The 14451-nt window shown below is 31.2% G+C and overlaps 2 protein-coding genes across 3 annotated transcripts; one reads left to right on the top strand and one right to left on the bottom strand.

The window, feature by feature from the left end:
• Positions 1-970: 970 nt before the first annotated feature.
• On the bottom strand, positions 971-5182 carry LOC124544397 (histone PARylation factor 1). Its single transcript, XM_047122928.1, has 5 exons — positions 4308-5182; positions 4032-4180; positions 3496-3725; positions 2788-3041; positions 971-1152 (listed from the first exon to the last, which is right to left on the bottom strand). Exons 1-5 carry the CDS (start codon positions 4890-4892, stop codon positions 1099-1101), a joined length of 1272 nt encoding a protein of 423 aa, XP_046978884.1. The 5' UTR covers positions 4893-5182; the 3' UTR covers positions 971-1098.
• Positions 5183-5273: 91 nt separating this feature from the next.
• Positions 5274-11730, top strand: LOC124544405. 2 transcript variants are annotated; one of them, XM_047122938.1, is made up of 2 exons: positions 5274-5370; positions 9370-11730. In XM_047122938.1, the coding sequence occupies exon 2, from the start codon at positions 9392-9394 to the stop codon at positions 10265-10267; it is 876 nt and encodes a 291-aa protein (XP_046978894.1). In that variant the 5' UTR covers positions 5274-5370; positions 9370-9391; the 3' UTR covers positions 10268-11730. The 2 variants fall into 2 exon arrangements, with proteins under 2 accessions (XP_046978894.1, XP_046978893.1); XM_047122937.1 differs by lacking the exon at positions 5274-5370 and adding an exon at positions 5747-6293.
• Positions 11731-14451: the final 2721 nt, after the last annotated feature.

Here is a 14451-nt window from a genome sequence, read left to right on the forward strand (position 1 = left end):
GAACTGGTGTTCTCGATAATTTTGTTTTATTATACAGCCACTTTCTTATATTACCACTAACAAGTTAATTGAGTTGAATGCAATCATGATTTTTAATTTTTCTGCACATCTATGACTCTACAAAATGAGATCATAAACAATTTTTTTTTGTGCAGCCATCGTCCCATAACCACTGAGAAAAATCAGCTTACGCTATTAATGTATAAGATTATCAAGACATAAGTAGTAACGGCCTGTAAATTTCCCACGGCTGGGCTAAAGCCTCATCTCTCTTTAAGGAGAAGGTTAGAGCATATTCCACCACGCTGCTCCAATGCGGGTTGGTGGATTCACATGTAGCAGAATTTCATCGAGATTAGACATGCATGTTTCCTCACGATGTTTTATTTCACTGCCGAGCTCGAGATGTAATATAAGCACATGAAAATTCAGTGGTGCTCGTCTGGGTTTGACCCAGCAATCATCGGTTGAGATGTATGCGCTCTTACCACCATCTCGACTCTTTAATCAAGTAATAACATTGCTAATATTAAACTTTACCTTACAATACAAGTATGTACCTACAAAGGTCTTTAAGTTACAAAAGTAATTTTGAGAAGGTATATTTAAAATTGGATTTTTACAAAGTTGGTCATTTTCATACTTTTTCCACATTGATAAATTGATAGAAAATAAATATCACTGTGTTTAATGCTATGTAAGAGGGCGTTAAACCATTATATTAGTAATTGTTTACATATCCTGCCTATACCAGAATCATTGTTTTTAACGAGTTACATCGAGTTCACAGAACATTGAATAAATTAAAAATAAAACATAATAAGATTTCATCAGAAGAAAGAAAAGTATGAACTTCCTGTTTACATGCCTCTACTTATAAATACTTGAACGCCCTGTAATAACAATTTTGACACTTGTTGAAAAAAATACTAAAAAATGGGATAAAAAAAAAAAAATTATAACACGTTACTACAACAAAATATGTATAATTTATTTTCTTCTCTATAAAATTAAGTTCAAATTAAAGAATGAAATTTTTAAAGCGCAATGGTATGCCGACATTAACAGTGACATCTAACTTTGTGCTTATTATTAAAATTAAATATTTAACACTGACATCTCTGAGCCTTTGCGACGATGCTTCATGTGCGCCTGAAAAGAAACATAGAAATTACTTCATAATTAGAGAGCAGTAATCAATAATCCTATCGTTAAACATAATTTTTATTTGTTCATACATTTCAAATTATATTAGCAGACGTACTCAACGTTAAATTGCTATGTTATACGTTGAATTAACTTATATAATAATGGTTAATAAATATATTTTCAAATTATTGTTTAAGTATACAAACGTCGTATAAAAATTTTGAGCTGGTTTTGAGATTCGCGAGTTTAAAAGAATCCGCTAAGTATCTTTTAATAGATATTCTCTCAGAAATGCATCAACGGTTCATTTACTTTTATACGTGGTCCACACAGAGTAATCTATATGATTCACAAAAGGGAGACGTATATAATAAGTGTCTTAAGATGTTTACTTGACTTATGTAAAAATTTTTTGCGCCTCTTGGAACTTGGAACAGCATTCGATAGGAATATAAATTGAAATTAATAAAAATAAAAAAATAAATAAGTTCATTAAAATATAAATCAACGAGTAACGAGGTTCAATTGTTCTGAAATTTTTTTATTATAATTTGAAACAAAACACCAAACAGAAAGAGAAAACAAAATTCAAGGATTCTGATCAATCTCGTACAACCTTAAGAGCGCTTATACCAATTGCTGCTTGACAATTTCTTTCATTTTTAAGTTTGCGTGCGTGTTACGGCGTAGGCATGTTTACGAGTAGCTCACAAGCCGTTTAAAAATTTCGTAAAAACGGCTAATCCGTCATAAGCATTCTTAATTCTTTTTTTTTCTAGTACATTTGAGTTAAATAAATAAGTCATACAAAAATTTGTGTTATATACACAAATACAAATATTTGTTTGACTCCGAACAACACAATAATATAACAATGATTGCACAAGAGCTTAACAAAAGAGATTTGTAAGATAAAATTCTGCTAAAAGTGATAAAAGGTGATGAACGGTAAATTTAAATTTACTAGTTAAATAGGTTAAAACAAAAGTAAAATCATGGAATATTATTAAATAATGTCATCAAAAAGTGGTCATTACCACCAATACACATTGGTACCGTGATTTTACCTCTCCCGCCACCCACGTGACCCAAACTTGAGAACTAACTATAGTTATATAAGCCCTTAGCCTTAGACAGAAACACAACAATGAATATTCCATCTTGATGATAGAATACACAATGTGAGGGTGATAACTACCCACAGGGCCGTATTTAGGGGAGGGCAACCGGGGCAAATGCCCTGGGGCCTCCACATTATTGGGGGCCACAGTTTTCAGCAAGTTAACAAATACCGAGATATAGTCAAATTATAATAATGTTATTATTTAATATTTTAAAAGTTAAGGATACAAGTAAATAAATCATAGCTTACTGATTGGAATAAAAAAGTAATTAATTCATGATAATATTATTAGGTTGTTCACGCTTCTGTTTGTCTAGGGCCCCCACTGCTGAGTGGCCCGGGGGCCTCCAGACCTTTAAATCCGGCTCTGACTACCCAGCAACTAGCCCAGGTGGGCTAGCACAACAAGCTACCTCTAAGTAAAATGCTTAAGTTATAAAGTCAATTGCAAACATTTGTAATCTTTTTAAACAAAAAATATTACTTTTTACTTGTAAATGACTTGAAAGTATTACCTGAATTATTTTTTTGAAAGCTTCTCTTCGCAACAATGAGTATGCTACTTCCAGATTCCTTAAAGCACTGGTTTGAAGTTCTTTTAAGCCTGAGCAGAACAAAGCAATACCAGCCTCTAATCCAGTTCCAAAGTCACACTCGTCCATAGCTATACTTGCGTAAGTTAAAACTGGCTGTAACTCTGAAAGAACCTTGTCTTTTTCTGTTTGAGAGGTTGCTTCTGATAATTGTTTAAACATTTTTTTTATTTTCGCTAAAATAATAAAAAAATACACCTTTAATGATGTACAAATATTTCTTTAGGATTAAAAAATATTCTACTGTTATGAAAATATCATCAGTAGAAACTTGTCTATTGAAAATCTAAATGTTTTATGTATCAATTTATACCATACATGTAATAAATAAGTTCATGATCTTATTTATATTTTGATTTACATGAGACTAAACTCCTTTATCTTGTTTGTGTTTTGTTTAAGTAATACTAATACAACTTCAAAATGTAATAAGAAGCTTTACTCTGTTTATAAAAGTAACATAACTAGGGTAAAAACAGAATGCAAACATTATTTAAAAATACTAGGATACACATAAAAAGGTGTAAGATTAAAAAAAAAGTCTGAAATATTTTGGTATTTTCATTATAAAACTTAGCTGAATGAAAACACATTGATAATAAATTTATTTGGAATAAACTAATACCATACCATCACTTTCAGCTAATTTTCTGTAACCTAGTTGAGTTTTCTTATTATAAGGTACTACAATGCCAGCATTGTGAAATGATCGACATACTGTATGAGGTACTCTTTTCTTCATATTAAATTCTTCTAATGAATATTTGTGTTCCTCAGCCCAATTCTTGACTTTTTCCATCATTTTCTGACATGCTATAGAAACAAATGGTGAAGTTTTCTTTTCATTTTGTAAAAACCAGCTAAAATGTATATAAATTTTATTATAGGTTGATAGGTAGGTAGGTTAGTGTTTTAAGGAATATTAATCATTTCTTACTTTGTAAATTATCACCAACTTTGGGAATTAAGATGTCATGAACCATGTGGGATAGTTTTACTGGGCAACTTACCCATCAAATTGCTACACATTAATACTATGTATTCATGTTTTTTGGTAGTAATATTTTATGTTGAATGGGTGATAACAAACCATGTGTGTTTGCACAAATTTCTACCAATAAGAATGAAGGCAAGAAAATAATGCTAAAGTAATAAATGATACTTACTAAACTGCTCCAAATATATTCTCAGATATAGGAGTGATAATACAATCTGCTGAGCTGTCATTTCTGGCAAGGAACACTGGTTTTTCCTTGGGATCATCTCTGTAGTAACCAATGTGAAATTCACTTTTGCCTTTCTTTTTTAAAACTGCCTAAAAATAACTAATGATGTGTATCAATAATTTAAAAAAATATCAATATTATTTCTTATTTTAAATATATTACAGAGCAATAAGGAAAGCCAGCTCCTAAATTATGAATAACTAGAAAAGTGAATACCTGAAATTCAGGAGGATCATAATAAAATCTCCAGTGTACTAAATACATATCTTTATCTTGCAATATTGGTAGTTTACCCAAAAATAATTCATATGGACCAATTAATTGTAAATTTACATTTGCTAGTAATTTTTCTATAGGTTCAGATTCTTTATTAAGGCACTCATAGAATTTGTAAAAATCTGGTGGCATTTCAACTAAAAAGCATTCCTCCAGGATGTTGGGGTCTATATCTTTGTCGTAATAAGAAACAATATCATGGGAACCAATATCTTTACATTTGGGACTAATTTCATCATCATTTTCAGTAATTGTAGACACTGAAGGTTGACTTTCAATATTATTATCATTATTTTTTTCTAACTCTTGATCATCTTTCACTGTACTATTGCTTACATCTTCAGATGTTTTAATTTTGTTATAGGGTTGGAAACGATTGTTTCTTTGCTTTTTATTTGCTTTAACCTTTAACTGAGGTGGATGTTTATACTGCTTATGATGTTCAGGATTTTTTTGATAACACTTTATTCCATATTTGCACTGTGTTCTAGTGTCTTGAATATATTGTTGCCATTCCTCAGACATTCTATTGTATATATAGGACGTGTAGTTAAGCAATAGCGCTAGTAATAGTAAATTTATTAAGACACAAAATGTTTGGTTGTAATAGAGTGATAAACGGTGATGAGCGGTAAATTTAAATTTACTAGTTAAATAGGTTAAAACAAAAGTAAAATCATGGAATATTATTAAATAATGAGATCAAAAAGTTGCACTTCAGCAGAATATAAAAAAGTGCACACGCTTCTATAAACGTATCGGTGTTTTAATGGTGGTAAAATGAAGTTTGTTGTATTTATTTATGCAACGATTTTTTGACAGATAAAAACGTCAAGATAACTTTGTCATTTTATTTAGTATTGCCAGTAACACAAGTAATAACTCAAAGTTGATCGTGTGGTCACTGTCAAGAGATTATCGTCATTGATATGATAAACAACAATAAAGGATCACTTCTTATTTGAAAAAAAAATTGTGATATAACCTAGTTCTACTACTTAATGTAAGTAAGAATAATTATTTATTTGCTTCAAATACTTTAATCTATAACATAATAAATATTTGTCATTATTTTTGGTGTAGTACTTGTTTAAAAAAATATTTTAACCTTATACAAAAATGAAGTAGATTGTTGTAATTAAGGCATTTGTAAGAAACAATTCTTGACAATAACACTATATTATGTTAAATAATTGAAATAGAAATTTGTTTAAAAATATTATTTTATACAATAAAATTTCATTAAGATGTTCATACTCATTTTAAGTATTTATAATGATTAATATTTGAAAAATATTTTAAAGCCATTCATTTATAAGTAACATTATAAATAAATAAAAATGTTTGAATAATAATTAGAGTAATAGTTATAGTAATAGTTCATATCTGCCACTTTTACTGTCCATGTTTTGGTTACTCGGTAGCTTGTAATATTGTGATCTGTAAACTTCTGTAGCCATCTGGGAGGTGTCCAAAAGTTAGGTATTTCGCATTTGACATTTTTGTTAAGTAGGTAGTCAGTTGAAGAGCACAGAGTACTTATTATTAGTGAATTAGTGTCATTGGCTAGGTGGTGGTTCTTGAAATCTGAAAAATGTTTATGTGACTATATAAATGAGAAACATCTTTAGGAGGCCCTTTAAGTAAAAAAATTAAGAGAAATTCTTGACAGGCTCTTCTGTGTTAGTTTTGTAGTATTTAATTTTGTAATCGACAATTCAGAATAATTATTGATGCGAATTAATATCTACAATAAAACATCGACGCGCGTTGAACTTTTTGTCTCGTTTTTAGCATATGTGTTTTTTATTTCCAATGTATGGATGTCTAAATTTTAATAATATACCAAGGACATGTTCATAATAAATCTTCATCAGGCAAGATATTTGACAATTTGTGCGGGCTTTGGATCATGCTCTATTATTGGTAAATACATTTTAATGAAATTTTATAGTTTTAATATTATTCGATTTAGTATTTATAGTTTAAAATCTCTTTTAAAATATAGTTCATTATTTTATTGTCGTTCTTAAGTAATAGAAATATAAAAACTTTATTAATTAAGGCAACAAGTTGTTATGTATGTTAGTTTCTTTTAAAAAGCTTATATATATTAAATTTTTTGTATGGTGAAGTAAAAAAGCTTTAAAAAATAATTTTATTAAAAAAAATTTGGAATATTTATAACAAATATTACAATTTGAGATTATATTTTTTTAAATCCTGCTTTTTTTTTATTCTAAAGTAAAAAAAGTGTGCAAAGGATTTAGGAATAGTTAAAAATACAATAGGAATAACGAAAGACATCAGATGAAACAAAAACTAATATGATTAATATATACATAAGGAAAAATGTTTTATTTTTCTGTCAATATCATGAAAACTATAGAATGCTTAAATGTATGATTGATCCATCGAAGCTGAATTGAATGGATGGTTACAGGCTACTAGGCTACTCGATTATGTGTTCTATTGATTTTCCTACTAATTTAATCAAGTGACGTAGCAAATTTTTACTTATAGTTAGTAATAGGGTTCTACATTTATTATGCATACATATAATAAAGATTATTTTACTTAAATTCATGAAGACATATTGAAAGCCAGTGTTAGACCTTTTACAAAGAAAACTTATCTTGCAAATATGTTTCCTATAATAGTTTTAATTATGAGTTCTGCAATACAAGACAAGTATTATTTAGGTAGAACCTAAGTCTTTAGAATAACATTATTCACTTATCACCAATTTCCTCTACTGGCAAATTGTATGGTGAATTATTTTTAAAGTATTGTTAATATATAGCTTAAAAATAATAAAATAAACCAATATAATTTGAGACATGATTAATAAATATATAATTTTATACCAATGTTGCATGTGTAAGGGGCAGGTGTAGGTACCTTTTGTCCTGTTTTGTATCCCTGCCAATGTTTATGCAAAATATCATGATCAATAAAGTAGTTAAGATGTGAAGGCATAACATATTTGCACTTGCTTTATACAATATTAGCTGGTACAGTAATATTGAATATAAATGTATATACCTGACACTGATAATAACACACCAACATTAGGTGTTAATCCTTTGTTTTCATTTTCAATATTTGTGTTGAAAATTTGAACTGTTTCTTCATCAGCAGTTTATTACCACACGGTAGTGTATTTTTAGTTTCATTGTGAGTTGTTCTCAACCTTTGTAATTTTAAACTCTAAAACAATGAGTCAAATAAATATTTATTTTAATAATACACATTAAATTATTGACATACTATGGTACTATTAACAATTTAGTGAACTTTGTAGTATTTTGGCTTACATTTATTTTCTCATACATAATTTTATGATAGTGTTTTAACTTTCAACCCAGTTACTAAATTTAAACATTTAGCAGACATGTAAACTCATACTATGTTGATATCTTTTGTTTTTATTTTTTACCAAAATCTTGTACAATTTTTTTTTAATTATTGTTAAATTGAAAAGATATGTAGGTTTTAATGTTGAAATACCTTATTATTATTGCTGAACCATTGTAAGTATATAAGGTAGTATCTGTTATAAAAAGATAAAATTATGTTTATTAGGTATTCAAAACATACATTTTGAGAACTTTTTGTAGTCTGTAATCTGTACAAAGTATTCTTGTACTTTTTGTTTCAAAATTTGCTCATTGTTATCAAAGGCCACTAGCCTAGTTTTATTGTTTGAAATTGTATTGATACATTCCAGAACGTTTGGAAAAACGAAATATACTAATCACTAGACAATGAATGTATTCCAAAAACAAAATATTGTCTTCACCATAAAAAGTAAAACAAAGAACATCTTGTATCATCATCATCATCATCACCTTGTATCTCGTCATCATCACCTTGTATCTCGTCATCCACCATGTTGTGACACTTTAAATTGTACGTGTCATACTTTCTTAATCACGTACCGTCAAATCACGCCACAATAATAATTGTACTCAAATTCTCCACAGAAAATCACCTTGTAGCTTGCCCTCATATAAAATCGCGACCTTGGGTTAAGTTCCACGTGCTCTAACCATTGAGTCGCCTTGGCTCGTCTTAAATATACTTAAATATTAATAAAGAATAATGTTTACATTTAAAGGATCGATGTATCTCACGACTACATTTTGTTTTCAAGGAGTGGCGTCCGAAAATAGTACCTATATGCATTAATGTTCGATTATGATCGTAATAGTAAAATTGATATTATCACGAACTGAGCCAAAATATTTCCATTATCCGTGCACAAAACAACATAAAGTTGTCCTTGAATATGTGGTATACTACTTGCTTATTACGGGTTCGGCTGTGCATGTACAAAGTTATCGTTGTAGTCATTATGCTAAACCGCAGAACAATATATTAAATTACGTATTTATTTTTAAATACACGGTAATATAATACTTACAATGTTAGAAAACGATTCATGCTTCTATTAATTATAAAGGTATATACTTTAAATTAAATATTGTTTGTAAAGCAAGGAAAAATACGAAAACATTCATATACAACTTGATAAATATTAGATATTTCTGCCAAGAGAAAAGCAATAGGCAGCAGTATTAATTACGTTCATGTACCGATTATAATCAAATTGTAAGGGTGTAGGTATGAAGGAAAAGCAATGTTAAGCGATATGCGGTGTCCCAGATATGTCGGTCGGGGCTGGGCGCTAACTGGCGAACGGAAATCGCTTAGCGACAACATTGTTGTTCAGTTTTCCAGCTACATTCTAGAAAATAAATGTTGTGTACCTACAAAAAAATATTTTGCACGTAAAATTGAAAGCTTGCGATTACGATTACATATCACACCAAATTTAATATTATTTGATTTTTTTATACCTTTACCAATGCTTATCTTAACAGGATTGGTTTTTATCGAATAGCTACACATATTGTTTTTTCAGTGTGACGTATAATGTTACAAACATTTTAGTTTGTCGATAAAAAATTTATCCTAACAGTGATTACCTTTTCTACAGGCAATGAACACTTGACCGCAACATGGAACACCAAGATGGATGGAGCGGTGGAGAAACGACTGCAGCTGACAATACTACCGAGCGCTCGCAGACAGATCGGGATCGCGTACGAATTGAATTCTATGCTACCTACGACGTCATGACCGGCGTGCGTATAGCCGCTACCCTTGGCGGCTTTTTTGCACTAATGGTCTTTTTAATCGTTTATAAGAGCCGGAGTAAATCTGTGAAAGCTCTGAATGATCCAAAAATCGTAGAATTAGCCGAAGCAGTTGTGGCTGAAGAGCAAGCTGTAGAGGAAGAAAGACAATTGACGGCTGCTTTAGAGGAAGCACGTTCGGAGCGGGCTCGCTCTCGCCCGTCTATAGGAGAAATGCCGCTGTGGACGAGAACGGCGCGGTTCGCTTCCTATGGTGGAGGTTACGGTAGCTTATTAGCACCACCTCGGAGACTTTCAACGTTACGTGGTGATTCGCTTCCCGGTTCAGCGCTAAGGTTTAGTGAAAGACGAGCCTCGGGGGGACCTCGTGATAGGCGATTAAGCTCGGCTACATGCTCGAGTTCAGGGAGTTCCTATTTGGAAAGACGTGGTTCATCAGTGGTGTGCTCTTTACCGGAACGCCGGTTGTCACCCTGTCCTAGTGAACGGCTGGCGCCGCTGGCATCGGTCGGTAGCGTGGGTCCGTCGTTTGTGGTGGAGTGTGACCTTGCATCAGTAGGTGCGGATTCTGTGTTTGCAGAAGACGACGCGGACTCCACAGACGACGAAGTGGAGCAGTTTTCGACTGATAGCGGCGGACCTGAAGCCGGCACGTCCGAGTGCACGGAACTCACAAGTCGGCCGGTACTCCCCATGCGTATCGATCGCGCTTCGCACTCTCGTGAAACGTTATTCTAGTCGCCGGCGCTTTTCGCTGGATGTTATATGTTATTTAAATGTTAAGATGTCGACTTTTTCGTATTAATATGTTTATATATAGATAGAAACATATCAATTTAAGAATTATTTGACGTATCTATATTAATTTTTGTGCAAGGAATTCATGACTGACTAAATCAATTGACGATGTTAAACTCTCGTTTTTTCATAAAGGTTAAAAATCTTTTTATTTCTCCGTTATGCGAACAAATATACTGCTTGTGCCTATGTTTGATATATTATATTTTCACTAAAGTCACGATTTTCCAACGTAAATATGAAACTATTAATACGAATGCGTCGATATTTTGATGTAAATTGTATTGTGTAAATAATTTGTTTTGTTAATATATTCATGTATCGCAATGTTAATGTTTTCAGATCATGATAGAATTTTTTCGCGAATTTAATTCGATTCGCGGCTGTTAGTTTAAAAATGTCTGAAACTGAATATCGAAGCTTACTAGTCAAACTCTGATGCTTTATATGTTACATAGTATATAGAATTGTATTATAAAAGTATTATTTCCGTATCGGTACTCAGTTTCTATGAAATGGCCAAAGATACCGCGAGATACATATATTTTTGCGAATATTATTTACTACACAGAACAGGCTTCCCATATAACGGTAAAATGTTTCGGGAGTATGAATAATTAAAATAAAAACGTTTTTTAAACCACACCGGGGTGACAGGAATACGTTTTTGTTACATTTTTCTGTTTCATTGTTGTACGTGAGGATTCGATACAAAACTGGTAATGTCACCAACTAGTGTTCTTTTTTAATAATATTAGGTAAAGTAATAATCTGCCGAATTAGTCTTTAAAAGGCGCATTAATATACTCAATTGTAATCATTAGTGTCAGACCAGTTTCAGGTAATTATTAATTTATTTTCTATTTAATACTAAAATAAAAATATGTGTTCATTTAAAAAGTTATATACGAAACGTTTTGAACGAACGTGAATCGTTACGGGCTGGTTTCAGTTGGGTTCAATATAAATTTTACTTTTTGGAAAGCAGCACCTACGTTTCATTCGTGTGACCTGAATCGCAACCGAGTCGCAAACTATTTCCATACAGTCCTGCTGCATGAAAACAGTCTAATACATTGTCGAATATGACCCATGTTCACTTTTTGTTTAACTGCAAGTTTTTATCACAAATTTGATTAACGTTTTGAAACACGCACAAGGTAACTTAATCTTAAATAGTTTATTTACTTTTCGGACAATAAAATTACATATTAAATATCTTATTAGTTTTCGTGATAGACGCATTCGATACGCAGCTTCGCGCTAGTATAATTTTCTTGAAATAATAGTAACCGTAAAACATAGGACATATAAATTTAGCTCGCCTGGATAGGTACCACCCACTCTTATAGGTTCTAATGCGATACGGCAATACTTAGTTTTGTTATGTTCTGTTCGGAAGCCTGAGTAAGCCAGTGTAACTACTGGCAGAAAGGACATAAAATCTTAGCTCTTAATTTTGGTAACGCATCGACGATGTAAGGATTGGTTAATCATTTTATAAGGGTTGACTACTACCAATCAGGTGGCCCGTTTACCTATATTGTAAATAATAAATATATAAGTAAAAGACCTACAAACTGGTACAGACGTTTTCTCCTCTCGAGGTGATGAATAGGAGCTTATTTCGCGACAATACTCCAATGCGGTTCGGTGAATTACACGTGTGGCAATTTATTTGGTCAAGAGAAATGTAATTTTACCATTAGAACATCAAGACTCTTAAATAGTCAATTTTTAATTTTCCAATCAAACTATTCTCTTAAACCTGTTAAACTATTCACCCAGCAATAATATATCGTAACGTAAGCTTTGCGTCGTTTTTATTGTTCTTTCATTCAAACATCGTTTAATCCGAAACTAGTAATCTAAATGATAATGTCCAAAGGAACAAATTTGAATCTGTGAATACGACTACGTTGTGTAACCAAAAATTCAGCTTAAGTTACTCGTAGCCCTTGGACTTATCTATTATGTTACGTTCACAAAAATATACTTTAAGAGAGTATGAATCAACCGTATGTAAATCTAAATTTTGCTTAAAGCTTTCGCGATTATGATAAAAACTTTTTTAAATATTTTTTTCTAATTTGAAACAAAGAGCTAGAGTACCTATCTGAAAAGAGTATAGATATATGCCCTATGTAAAGATTCCCTTGTATTAAATTTCCATGTATGTTACAGTATTTAAGAGTCCGTTTTAAATATTGATGTAAATCCATGAACATGTGTCCGTAATGAATCCGATATTCCTTTTTTAAATCTTAAATAGAATGATAGTTAGAAAACGTAATAATTCGTTGAGTAGCGCGCTGGATTGAGAATCCTATACCTCAATAAGAAAAGTAACATTAAAAAAATAAAATAGTCGTGTAAAATGTTATGTTATAGCCGGGTAAAATTGTATGATGAAAACGCTTAAGTAATAAAGCTATTGTCACTATATGGTGTAGATCTTAGAAAGGAATGTTTTTTTTATCATTATAGGTTGTTATAAATTTGTAAGCGAATGTTAAAATGAATGTTACCTATTGCTGTTTGTGTAGAAGGCTATTATAAAAAAAAGAGAATTGTCTTAGTAATAAAATTATGGCTTCTTGGTAAAAATATGCCAAAACACAAGTGTGATATCGGTCGTATTAGCGAGTAGTTTTGGAAGGTTTGTTAAAAGGGCAAAGTTAAAATTTATTGCATATTTGAACTATTTTGGACTATAAGCAAAACTCGAAACTTATTTCCACAGAGGAAAATAACTTTGAAAACAGGGATTTTTACTCTGCCTGCTAAATTATTAATATTATTTTTAATGTAAGTAATCGACAGTTGTTTACAGCTTTTAGATGAGTCGTTTTTATCAACTATGGATCTGATGCAATATATATGTATATCTGAAAAATCCACGAACTTTTCATGGCATTTTAAACTGTAGATAGTACTAACTCGGTAGGGTAGTCGTCAAGTCAATTTTAAATTGTATATTTGTACTATAGTGTTTGAATCATCCCTTACACACTAAAAGGGCACACGAGAAAATTCGTCCTTCGAACAATAACTATTAATGGGAGGGGCGGCCTAATAAATTACTGCTTGTACCTACGGATACACTACGAATATCACTTGTCAAGGATACTGCCACTGTTCTCTCGTTTAGTAACAATGTAATACGCACACCGGGGTTTTATTGATTCTAGTGTGCCGATCCCGTCTACAGCGGGCCCAGTAGATCAACTAACACAGATCTTTTTTATTACGAATTAGATTTACGTGTTAGTTTATGTAACTGTTCGTTGCTCGAATTAAAAAGAGCTCCCAGTAGCCTGTAAAATGTTGAAATGTATGTAAAAAAATATTGTAAATATAAAACACAACTCAACTGTCGTTTCATTTTTGATGATCGCATTTTTGGTTTCCTGTATAAACAATTGCCGGTTTGGAGGAACATAAAACTATAATAAAATTAAATATGACCCAATAAATTTTGGTTCACCAAACCGCCAAAGCTAATAGCGACTCGCAAGTGACGTGAATTGACGCATCTATATTAATTCCAGTTTTATAACGTTTTCTTAAAAAACACCTCAGTAATTAAAAATTCTCCCGCATCCTACGTAGTCGTACGTATTTATTATTTTTTAATAAATCTTGTACATGACTGTTTAGAACTTTCAATTTTGGCACTTAGTAGCTACTATAGAATACTTATTGATTACATATTACATTAAGCAAGAATTGTTATCAAGGATCTGATAACAAATTCCAGTGCCTAAATTTAAAAAGTTACTACCGACATAAATGTTAAACGTAATTTGCAGTAGAGCTGGGCCATTTTTTTTAAATACTAATTTCCAGTAAAAAGTATACCTAAAACTATAATACTCTTAGAACGAATATAAATTTAGTTTGCAAGAATATATTCTTCTAGGATTAAACGCTCATATCACACGTTGAAGCTAATTTTTAAAACTTGTCTATCAATATGTATTATTATACTATTTTTATTCTCAATCTACTTATAAACAGCTTCAACTGCTATAACGTTTATTTTTGTCACAATTCGCATCTTTATTTAATTTAATGTTATTTAGGAAAAAGTCTTTGCAGTAGATCTTACGTGAAAAAAGAAT

This window comes from Vanessa cardui, chromosome 4 (assembly GCF_905220365.1).
Source record: "Vanessa cardui chromosome 4, ilVanCard2.1, whole genome shotgun sequence".
Classification (NCBI taxonomy): Eukaryota; Metazoa; Arthropoda; class Insecta; order Lepidoptera; family Nymphalidae; genus Vanessa; species Vanessa cardui.